Source organism: Poecilia reticulata, linkage group LG11 (assembly GCF_000633615.1).
Source record: "Poecilia reticulata strain Guanapo linkage group LG11, Guppy_female_1.0+MT, whole genome shotgun sequence".
Lineage (NCBI taxonomy): Eukaryota > Metazoa > Chordata > Actinopteri > Cyprinodontiformes > Poeciliidae > Poecilia > Poecilia reticulata.
The window spans coordinates 12,629,685-12,641,880 of NC_024341.1; the positions used below are offsets into that span (position 1 = coordinate 12,629,685).

Consider the following 12,196-nt stretch of genomic DNA (forward strand, 5'->3'; position numbering starts at 1 on the left):
TAGTTGTGCTGAAGCAAAATGTGTTGCATTCTATACCTAATTTTCCATTCATACAATACAGGAGACACAACTTGGCCTGGGGGGACAGTGGGGGGAGCAGAAAAGTGTTTCTCCAGAAATTTCCAACTTGTCCAGTCGCTGTTAAGAGATACAATCTTCTCAAATGCCTTACCATCCCGAACAGTGATTCCTAGCAGTCGATTCATTTCGGTGCGAGCCGTAGTGGTGGCCCAAGCATCAGACCATCAGACCAACTCTGCTGCTAAACATGTAGCTTAAGTCTCGGCAGGCTGTGACAGAGGTTGGCTTTCAGCCACCGTCTCTTTGTCTTTACTCTGTCCTGACACAGACGTCTGCGTGTCGATGACTAACATGTTTTCATCTGCCGAAGATGAGTAAGCAAATCACACATGCTGAGTGCATATGTACAGTACCTCAGGATGTACAGTACTGTGAAAAGTTATGTATTCCTTTACTTTCTCTTCTGTTTTAGCTTTTCGTAACTTATTTGTTTGTTGTTTTTTTTAACAGGGTTACAAAAAAAGCACAAGTAAACGTAAAAAAATATTTCAGATTACGTCCTCATTTGTTGGCTGGCAAAAAGTCTGTCTAAAAATCAACCTTACCCTATGTTATAAAGTAGCCACAACAAAAAATGTAACATCTGTTTATGCTAATGAAGCTCCACTTCAGAATTGATTTATTTCAGCCACATTATCTTAAACTGGACTTTTGGCACGGCCAATCCAAGACTTTTAGTCCCAGATGATAATTTTCATTATTTAGCTGTTTGTTTTCATCATGTGGCTGCAGTCCAGCGCCTTGGCATTTGCCATTAAGCATTATTTATTTCAGCACAAGTTCATAGTGGAAAATAAAAAGGCAATCTTTCAAATCTTCCATCCGCTGAGCGTAATTTCAGAGTCTCCGGAAGCATTTAACACATATTAAAGAGCCAGCCTGCTGTCGAATGAGTTCAACTCATTCATATCTCTGTGGTGAGACTTGAGTGGCCGATGTGACTTGAGTATGTCACCCGTTTTTAGAAAAGAAAATCGCACCGAAAGCTCAAGCTATTGATGCAGCAGCTGCCATGACGACGGCCTCTTGAATTAAGGTTATGTGGATTATTATGGGGTGACTCACACACAAAGCTAGGGAACTATTATTATGTATACTCTCTTTTGAATTATTGTATATTTACAAAGGGCCGTGTGTTTTGTTTGGTTGCGTTGTGACTTTGGGTGCAGAGGGTTTTCTCTGTTTTGTGTGAGTGATGAATGGACACACATTCTGTGCATAACCATGCATACAGGATTTTATACATCAACATTCAAAATGTTCTGCTCAATGATGCCCCCCTAGGAATTTGTTCCAGACAGTTTTTATGCATTATGGATTAAGATTTAAAAGAAAAAAAAAAAAAACAGTAAAGCAAGTTCTTCATCCGAAACTTGGATGTTCCGAGCTTTCCAGACAGGGATAAATAATAAATAATTGATGGCATATGCTGTATGAAACTTCCACTTTTCCACTTTAAAGCTGTGAGCAGCAGTAGGTTTCATTAGATCTCCCCCTGCACACAAACACACCCACACACACACACACACACGCACGCATGCACAAAGCCCCACTTGTGTGCTTCAGAGTGGCTGTGATTTGGCTGTTTTTTTTGGGGGGGGGGGGTTTCGCCACTGGTCCTCTAACTGGCTTATCTTGGAAATCCACTGGGTTTTTCAGGTCAGTCTGGTTGCTGGCGCCTCCCTCACATATCGTGCTTCTTTATGCCCTCTCAAGAGTCCAAATTCAGGTTGGAGGAACCCTGGATTATGAGTTCAGCGCTGTGGTGTGCATTTATTACCTTCAGGAGCAGAGAGAGGCTTTCAGCTGGCTTTGAGTTTGAATCCAGTGAGCGCGTCATTGTTTTCGAGTAAACGTGTTGATTTGGAGTGTGTTCACACTTTGACTTGTGGTCATCACCTTTTAGGTACTGTAACACCAATCTGTGGTTAAAAAAAACAAGACAAAACCAAAAAACAGTTGTCAAATTTCAGTTTGCAGGGTTTTCTTTTTTTTTTTTTCTTTTGTTCAGGAAATCCTTTTTATGCAAAGCCTTTGATTGCACTCTATACACTTTCACATATCAAAGAAAAATTACTGTCATCTTCAGATTGTCATAATGGGCAATGAGATTGAAATGCATTTGTTTATTTAAATCTGTTTAAACTGTTGTTTTTCAGGGTAAATGGACTGATAATACAGCATACAGGCTCAAAATACATACATACACGCACAAATTCAGATCTCTACTAATATTTAAATAAAAGTTATAGTTATAGTTATTTAGTTATTGTGTATGCAATATGACAATAAAGTTTTAACTACTACTACTACTACTACTACTATTTAATATTTAATAAAGTTATATTGGACTGTTCATAGACTAAACACTTTGCATCTATTACCAAGCTTCTAGTTCATTTTTGTCACCCATTCTTAATATCAGGTGGATTTAATTTAAATTGTCGGGTTTCCTAGCACAGAGCTTTTACACATGATCCATACATTTCTAATAGGTTTGATGTCAAAGGTTTATTGGTGGTTCCTGTTCTGTCCATTTCAAACCTAGTTTAGATTTTCCTGCTTGCAACCCAATTGTGTCCAACTTTAAAGTGTTTTTTTATTTTCTGTTAATGTCAGGTTAATTTTGAATCTTCATTATGTTGCCAACTGTTTGAACCTGTAATACTGATGACAAAACATCCCCGCAGTAAGATGCTGCCAGCAGAGATGTCTGCAATTCCTCACTGCTCAAAGAAAAGTCTTTGAACCGTGTCTTGCGTAACCATGTACCTCTGGACCAACGTGCTGCTCTTTCTGTTTGCAGATTTGGATGAGCCGCCTCTAGAGTTGTTTGACAGTGGTGTGAGGCAGCGAGACTCGCGCCAAGCACTCTCCGGGCAGCCATGCCGCCGCCGGCAGACATCGTCAAGGTGGCCATCGAGTGGCCCGGGGCCTTCCCGAAGCTCATGGAGATAGACCAGGTGGGTGTCTTATAAAAACACTGCCATTCTTTATCTGTTCCATCCACACATCCCTACAGTTAAACAGCTGACGATTTGTTAACACTGTATACAGAGTACATATTTAGTGTGAACACACTGGTGCACAATAATCAGATTTTGTGTAAATAACAAAGACGCTCAGGGAGCGGGGGGGGGGGGGGGGGCAACAGGGAGGTGGGATCCGGGCTTTAAAGCAGCTTCTCTCATTTTTCTCAATAATGAGTCTAATTAGCCCAAAGGTAGGGCTCTTAATTAAAGATGTCTAATGGAAAAACACAGCTACACAAGCACAGCTTCAAAGTTATTACCCTGACTGCGACAATCAAGCTTTCTTTATTAACGAAAGTCTTTAAAATTCATTTGAATTCTTAAGTAGTACTTCGAAGTCCTTGCACCAGTTTATTTCATAGTTGACTTGTGATTAAAATGAAATATATTTTGGATCCCATATAAAGAGTTGTTTTCATACTTGCTCTATGTTCACACATGCACCCAGCCGGCAAGATGGGTGTTTGGTCTCACACGACAGAGACTGGAAGATTTCGAATAAAGGTTTCATCACCGTCAAACAATTTTTTTTCAAGAATTTTATTGTAGCCTCATGCAGTCCCTGTTTGATCAATCTAAATGTTTATAGTTTTGATTTAGAAATCCAGACTTCTTAAAAGATTTTACTATAATGTAAATTTGATGCTCTACATACCACACATACCGTAGCTTCAACAGATATTCACACTCAGCTGCTGCTTGCATCTATGTAACAAATACAAAAAAAAATCATCTTGACTGCTCATTCAGTGGGACTTAAAAAGCAAGTTTGGTTTGGTGGAAATTTCTCCCTCTAACACCCACTCAGACACAGATGAGCGCATTATGGACATGTTGAAAGGTTCATATTATTGGCTGAGGACTCGTTTTGATTTCGTGACTGGTTGGAGGCTCAACTTTTGAGCTACTGTAACAGTCTGAGCCTTTTGGTTTGTGATCAAACAAACCCAAAAAGATGAAAAACAATTCATCTTTATGGTTAATTTTGAGAGTCTCTCAGTTATGCAATATTGCACACTTCCTCTAATAGTCTCTTGTTGCTATTTAGAAGATCATCAGGCCGCTGTGAGATTCTCACAGTGTGATAATCATGAGTGAGAATAAATAGCATAATCGGTTTAAAAGAGCATTTGCGTTTATTGACCAGACATATCTTCCAAACTGCCGTGTTGGTCTTTTTGTAAATAAGAAAAAGGCTCATCTGTGCGCGGGTAGCAACGTGTGGAGGAAGAGTAGCGCTCCCTTACTTTGTGCTCCATACAGAAAACGCGTTCACCTCCTCTGACGGCTTGTTAAAACGACTTCAAACAACAGAAACAGAAAGTTTCATAAATGTCTGTGTAACTATATAAATAAGAGGCCTATGTCTACTGGGAAATCTAACAGCACATATTGCAAATCTCACCATATTATATCTACCTCACAAAGCACTGAGTTTCTCCCACATCTCTGCACCGAACTCGGCCTTCAAATCTGACTGCTTGGTTGTTTTTTTTTAACTCCACCTAGTTGTATTTTTAGCTAATATATGAACATTTTATGACATATCTGATCATGAAATGACTTTACATTGTTACATAATTGTAATTACTTAAACTTAATGTCAATTTGAGGTTTTAATCTGCTGCTGCAGTGGGAGCTGGACAAAAAATTTAAAAGAAAGAAAAACAAAGTGGGCCTCTAACTTGAAAGTGTGTAGTTAAACAAGAACTTATGTTTAATTTCTCATCATTAGATTCATTGAAAAGCTGATAACTGAGCTGCTTTGAAGTTTAACAATTTGCTTAAGCGCGCTGGCTGCTAATTTAAGGTGAATATTAACCTTTTTATAAATTCTCATTACGGCCTGCTCTGAATGTCAACCGATGGTCGATGTCTGACAAACGGTGACTAACTCGGTAATAAAATAATTAGCCCAAATAATGACTGCCTCGCATAAAGAGGACATGTTTGCTGTTTGATTGTGGCCTTTTTCTCTGTGCTCGTGCGTGTGCGTGCACATGTGTGTGTGTGACTCACAGATGGGTTAATTACTGTACAAGCTATGAGTCACTGAGGCAACTGGAGCTACAAATGCCCTTCTCATTGGATAATCCAATGAATGGAGCATTGAACTATGGAGTACTTGTGCTTCTGGTTTTGATACGAGTCGTTTAGGGAAAAAAAATACAGTGTGGATTGAGGGACATGCCGAGATGTTTTACGAACTACTTATTTATCTTAATGTAAACTGGTTTTAGCATAGTTTTGCATCTTAATCTCTTGAACCCACCTACCTCCGTCGCTCGTTCCTCCGCTTTTCTCCAACTCTCTTATCTGTCATCTCTCTCTCTTGTTCCACCTATTTCTTTTCTCCTCCTCCTTGTCGCTCTTTGCCTCTCCCTCTCATTCATCCCCCCCGCTCACTCCTCCTCCCTCCTTTGTGTTGTGACTGTGAAACTTGCGCTCTTCCTCTTCTTCTCTTGTCCTCCACCACCAGCCCTCCCCTCCCTTCCCTGGCTCTCCATCGCCTCCTCCTCCTGCATCTCCTTGGTACAATAGGCCCTGCAGTAGCATATGGCTGTCTGAGTCATGCGATGAGGAGTGGGCTTCTGCTGCTTGAGTTGTCTGAACCCAGCAAAAAGATTGTTCATTTATAAGCGGGGGTGCGCGTGAATGCAAATGTGTGCGTCTGCTTTTGTTTTGTTGTTGTTCCGTTAATTGTTGATGCGGGTACGGCCCCTTCTTGTGCGATTTCATTATGCAGATGTGTTTGCATGGGAGCTGTTTTGGTGCGGATGCTGATGTGTTTGCAGTCATTTGCGCTCGTATCCGGCTTCTGTCGGGTTTTGTGTTTTCTAATTAATCTGGTTGAGGGTTGCAGGTTCACCCTTAACAAGTACTAGTTAAACGCTTATGGGTTGAAACTTAATTCGTGTTCATAGCTCGCCACCTAAAATTCAGAACTTCCACTCAACTTCTGACACTTGACCTTTGTCTCTATATAGGGATATAATCTCTAAAATGTATATAAAGGCATGATGTAATGAGACTGCATGCAATCTTTAGCAGCCTCTTTATGTCTGCTTAATTTTGCCCTCATTCATTTTTCCTGTGTAATTTGAATACTCCATTGTATTTGTCTTTAATTTCACTGGCATAGATAGAAAAATAACAATCCAGCCTCTTTTTATCTATAGAAACAGGAACAGAGATGCACCAACAATGCAGATTTTATTACAACACTGAATTCAGAGCATTTATGAAATGTAGAAAAACATAAAGTTGGCCAGAAAACGGGTTTACATCAGGCTGCCTTTGGAAGACTGGAGGTTCGCTAACCCCGTCCTGCAGCGTGGCGAAGTGTCCTTGAGAAAGATGATGTTCCCTGAGCTGCCCACGAAGTCGTCTTCGGATATAAAAGTGAGAATAATTAAAGAGTTGCGTATAAAGTGTCATAATATGCACACACATCCAACAGGCAGCACTCTGCATGTCTGTGTTACAAACTCCTTCTAAGACATTTGGCAAAATCCAGCAAAAAAAAAAAAGCAAGTTTATTACCAGTTATCATTGCAAAGGCTTCTCTCCTGCTGCTTTGTATTCTGAGACAAGGACAGTCATCCCAACAAATGGACTAGTCATTTCATAGGAGAGGCATAGATAGAAATATCTTTAATGTTTGACTCCAAAGATTTGCATTTGCTCAAAAATGCTTGTAAAAGTGCAAAGTAGTGTAGTGTTTAAAAAAGGGTTTTGTTGGGAAAATGTTTTTCAACCAAAGGATGGGAAGTTAGCTCTCTGTCCCTGCTGTTATTAAGTACTTGATAAAAAAACAATATTTGTATAAGAAAATGTGGACTTCAAGGAATATGATACCGATGGCTGGGTGAATAGTTTTGTTTTGAGGTTTACATGCACAAAAAAACGCCACAACTATTGATCTGATTTACAGGCGGCACAACAAATATCATAGAATTAAACAGATTTACTTTGCTGGAATGTTTGGGCTGCAGAGCACCGTTTACCTTAAAAAAATAACAAAAAAACAGCAATAGTTGACTTTCTCATTTGACCAAATACATATTTACATTTTTTTATGCTGCTTTCTCTGTTCTTAGTGCACTGTGCTCCAGGGTGTATATCACAAAGCGCAAGTCTGGTGCATTGTGACAATTATAGGACAACAAAGCAGTGCAGCCAAAATACTAAACTGTACATCTACGCATAATGACACAGAGGCTGCAGTGATCCAGATCGCCTAATTCAATTATGCCCTGCTCGGTACGCGACCTTATTTACTTTATGTTTATCAAAAAAATACTGTTTAGGTTTAGAGGAATCTGAATGACTTGAATTATTTCAAAGAGGAACAAAATAGATTTAGCAAATTCTAAAAAAATAAACAAAGAAATGAAAAGACTAATCCTTCATGCAAGAATCCAGGAATCTCAGTATATCTGACTTGAAGCATTCAGTTGAAACCAAATATTTCTGTACACTGGAGGAAAAGATGCATAACGTTTTTTTGCTGTTGTTGTTTTTTTGTATTTGCTGTCTGACATTGAATCATCCTAAACGTTTATGTTTTAGGTGAGTTAAGATCACTAAAATAGTCACTACGTGCTAAATGCCTGGATAGCGAGATTTTTTGCAAACCCACAAGTTTACATTCACTACAATTAATATGTCTTTTCTAAAAACTGTTTTGGAAAGACTAGAATTAATGACTTCATGACATCTGGCATATTCAAACATACTATTTCTTATTGCGACATAAAAAATAATAATAAAAAAAACGTAATATCAGGGAGAAAAACCTGAACCTCACATAAAAATATAAATACGTCTGTGCCAAATGAACAAAATGAAAAGAGCTGAGGAAAATAACCGAAGCTGGCTCGAGAGTGCCATTATTCACAATGCAATAAGTAAGGGTACGAACATAGTTTAAAAGGCAACTATTAGTATTCCAAAAACAACAAAAGAATCTAGAGTAGTGTGCAAATGCGTTCAGTGACAAATACCATCGCCGCGTTTTGGAGGAAAAAAGGGAGAAGCTTACAAATGTGAGAATGCTGTCTTAATTATGAAACATAGGAGTGGCGACATTGTGTTATAGTGGTGCAGAGGGCACAAATAGATAGTATCATGAGGAAACGCAGTGCGGAAATATTGCAGCAACATATCAGGACATTAACCAGTCAGTTTTTTTTTTGTTTTCGCACAACTCTGAAGTCAATCCAAGAGAACAAACCTGACTTATTTACATCAGTTCTGTCTGACAAAAAAAGTGCTTTATTTAGTCAATGTGCACATCTTTCTACATTTTTTTCCCCAATTTTGCAAGTATTGTTCATGACCAGTGTTGTGCTGCTATTGAGCCTCTCTATCAACTGTAAACTTTGATTATTAGCGGATGAGTCATTGGGCACCAAAGAAATTAACACTAAGTGAAAAGTCTTCACAAAATAGGTGCTATTTAAAAGAAACTAAATTGTTTATGAGCAGACTGAGCTCCCACATCTACATTATCACGCCTCCGAACGGCTTCGTTGGGTTTGAAAAGTAACATCAGAAGCTCCGGGTCTCTCTCGAACGCCTTCGAAAACATCCAATAAAGTGTCGCCGTTATGAAAAGTTGTCGTCTCTCACCGCTTCGTGAGATTCGGTTTCTGAATCTGCTTTGGATTTTGTTGGTTTGTGGCATTTCAAAATGCTCGAAGAATGTTTGTTTTTTTTTCCATCTGGAAAAGGAAAATTGGGGAAATATTTGTGTTTACGGATGTTTATACTCATCATATTGTTTAAATGTTGTGTCCCTCTGTCCCTCCATTTGTGTCTCCTTCCCTTTTTTTGTTCCAAGTGTCTTTTGTGCTATCCTTTTTTTGTTCCTCTTCCCTCTGGTTTTTATTCCAGCCAGATATTTTATTCCTTCATTTATTGTCTTTCCTCAATTTACCTCCTTTCTTTAATTAAATTTTTTTCGTTAGCTTTTCTCTTTAGTCCATTTATTATGTCCCACTTACTTTGTCTTCCTGTTTTCTGATATTTTTGTGACATTTCCACTTCCCTGCTTTTTTTCTTTCCTTCCAAAACCTTTCCTGAGTCCTTTATTTTGTAATTCCTCCTTTATGTTCTTCTTTGCACATATTCTTCCTTGTGATTTTCCTTCTCAGCTCTGTTTTTTTTTTTTTTTTTTTTTTTTTGCAGGCTCCATATTTTAAAGGCTTTCCACTGCAGTTCGTAGTTTGAGTGTGGAGTCTCTCCATAAAAAATGTAGAAACCTTTGGGTTCAGTAACAAGTCGGCTGCCGTGTACAAATCAATACTGAGACGAGTAAGGTTTACGTGGGATTTGATATTGAATTTATGAATGTTTACAAACATAACTTATTCTATCGTCAATTCTGCATTTTGATTATGTGCTTTAAAACAAGCTGAAAATACATTTTAAAACTTGATCTTTTCTGTTCCCTCTTATTGTGCCCACATATGTTCCCTAATCTAAATCAAGAGACATGTTTCACTTTTGATTGTTTTATTTGTTTTGGGGTTTTTTTATCTAAAGTTTTTTGAGGAATTGAGAAGTTGTGGTGTGTTTCATTGTACTGCTAAGATGAGCAAAAAATTTTAAAAATGCGATTAAGAATATGAACTAATGCGCTCCTCAAAGCTTCTAGAGGCAGGATGCCTCTGCTGTGGCCTGAGAAAGTCTTTTAGCATGGCACAAAATGAAAGAAACGGAGCAATAGACTACACATGGTCGGCAAACTCGGAACAGCAGTAAGACAAATAAACAAGATGAACAGTCTCTCATTGTTCCAGCCCTGCTGTTTGAAATAATTGCAGCCCACTCTGGATTGAGTGGAACGTCAGTCTGGACTGTGAACCTAATGTAGTTTTGTCTTTATCCACAGAAAAAGCCTCTTTCAGCCATTATAAAGGAAGTGTGTGAGGGGTAAGTGTGCTGCATGCATTGGAAAGTGCTTATTCTTCATTATACAGTTTTGAAATGCTATTAGGTTCAAGATTTTCTTCACTTTTTTTAATATTGGCTAAAGTGTTCATGTTTTTATTTCATTTGTTTCCAGATGGTCTTTGGGGAGCCATGAAACCTATGCTCTGCAGATTGCCGATGCAACAAATTTCTACATCACAGAAAAGGTTTGGTTGTCAGATTTTTTTTTTTTTTTCACTATAGCCTCCATCTGGGACGAAAGAGAAGCTATGAGCGCGTGCTAATTTGTGCTTGCGTGTTGGAAATCTTCCACAGAATCGCAATGACATCAAAAATGGCTCCATCCTGCGTCTAACCACTTCTCCCGTACGTTTTGACTTCTCTAAACAACATTTAATAATAATAAAAAATTTAAAAAAAGCTAAACAACATGAATGTTTGTCTTTTGTCTTCTAGTACCAGACGGCCCTCCAGCTTCATGAACGGATCCAGTCGTCCAGCATGGATGCAAAGCTGGAGTCGCTGAAAGACCTGGCCAACGCTTCCAGGGACATCACCTTCGCGCAGGAGTTCATCAACCTGGACGGCATCTCGCTGCTCACTCAGATGGTGGAAAGCGGCACTGAGTAAGTTGAACTGTTTGCTCATCTTGCGCGGTGTTTTCTTTTCTCTTGAGATAATTTTTCTCTCCTCTCATTTTCCCAAATGTGTTTTCATCTGAATTTGGGAAGAAACCATTGACATTTATTTGCGTTTCCAAATAAATACGCTCTAAGACTTTAACTCAAATTAAACCTCAGAGCAGTTTTTGCATTTCTTGTTATCAGTTATTGATTTATTTAAATCCGTGACACAGCGGTCCTCACTTAGCAAGTAGATGAAAAACTGATTTTCTGTACAGTCATTTCATGCAAATATATATTTTAGAGAGAACTACAGCAGAGGAAATGCAGATTGATTAAAACTGGTGGTTTGCATGACCAAAAAAAAGCTGCACAAGTTGACAGTGCAGTCGTCTACAGGTGTGTTCTCATGAAGTTAACATAGAACTGAATTTAAGGAAGGAAACCTGGCCCTCCAGAGCTATTAGAGTGCAGAGATTATATTTCTGGACAATAGCTGTCAGGGTGTCATGAATGCATTTGTTTGTGGGGGACATATCAACACTTTCTGCCACTTGTGTGACCTGGCCAATATTCACTCACCTCAGCATGCCAGATGCTTGAGCTTCACTTCTTGGTCTCACTTATAGAGCACTGAAATGCTGTAATCAGACGTTTAGTTAACCCTTAAACATAAAAAACCCTCCAAATAATTAGAAATTGTGACTGCACAGCAAAAGCAACATCTAAATCCTTTAAATTCAGCTCAGCAAACAAAATTACCTTTATTTCCAATGTAGCAGCTGATTTTCAGTACACCAGCATACATGGCAAGGTAAAGTGTCAACCAGGTGTGAAAGCAGGAAGTGTAGAGAAAAGGTCCTGTGAGTTTAATGGATGCTACAAGTTTTGAGATCTTTGAAGATTTGTGTTATGCAGAGGACGGGTGTCTCTTTAAAGCATGTAGGGTGATGATTAATGTTCATGTTCATAGTTTCCTAAGGTGAAATCCATCAGTATTTTATGCTTGATGCAGTTTTCATTATCCAACTCTTTGGTCTGCAAAGAGAAAGTTGATGAAATCGAGAACATCACACAATGTCAAACACGTCCTTAATATAGTGCTGCGAAATTCTAAACCTGCTGTGGAGAAGAAGAAAAACACGCCGTCAGGTCCTGTCACACTCTACGCAGTGAATGTTTCAAAGCAGTTTGTGCTGGTTTTTAAAATGATAGTGCTGTGTAGTTTTTGTTTTGCAGGTACATGGCGGTTCAAATTGCGGCCAGAGAGCTAAACGTCTTCCTTACTGCTGAAACGCCATAATGCTCTCCCATTTCTGCCCACTTGCCTGTTTGGTTACGTGGAAAATCACTCCTTAATTTAAAATTCTGAAGTTCAAAATAAACAAATACTTGCCTGTATTTAGTGTTAATGTCCAGAGCTTTTACAGCATCATACTTGTTAGCTCTGCTCATGCTCCAGGCTCTTTGATTACATACTTTTTATGTAAATGACTGCTTTAGTTATTCGGCTGGAGAGAG

General features: G+C 38.8%; 1 protein-coding gene across 5 annotated transcripts in view; it reads left to right on the forward strand.

The window, feature by feature from the left end:
* The window catches only part of elmo1 (engulfment and cell motility 1 (ced-12 homolog, C. elegans)), a 98,700-nt gene that overhangs the window by 37,757 nt on the left and 48,747 nt on the right, over positions 1-12,196 (forward strand). For all 5 annotated transcript variants that reach the window (XM_008421812.2, XM_008421816.2, XM_008421815.2 and 2 more), the window contains exons 2-6: positions 2,888-3,044; positions 10,012-10,052; positions 10,186-10,258; positions 10,368-10,418; positions 10,509-10,678. In XM_008421812.2, the coding sequence (XP_008420034.1) occupies positions 2,967-3,044; positions 10,012-10,052; positions 10,186-10,258; positions 10,368-10,418; positions 10,509-10,678 (413 nt within the window). In that variant the 5' untranslated portion in view covers positions 2,888-2,966. The remainder of the gene's footprint in view (positions 1-2,887; positions 3,045-10,011; positions 10,053-10,185; positions 10,259-10,367; positions 10,419-10,508; positions 10,679-12,196) is intronic.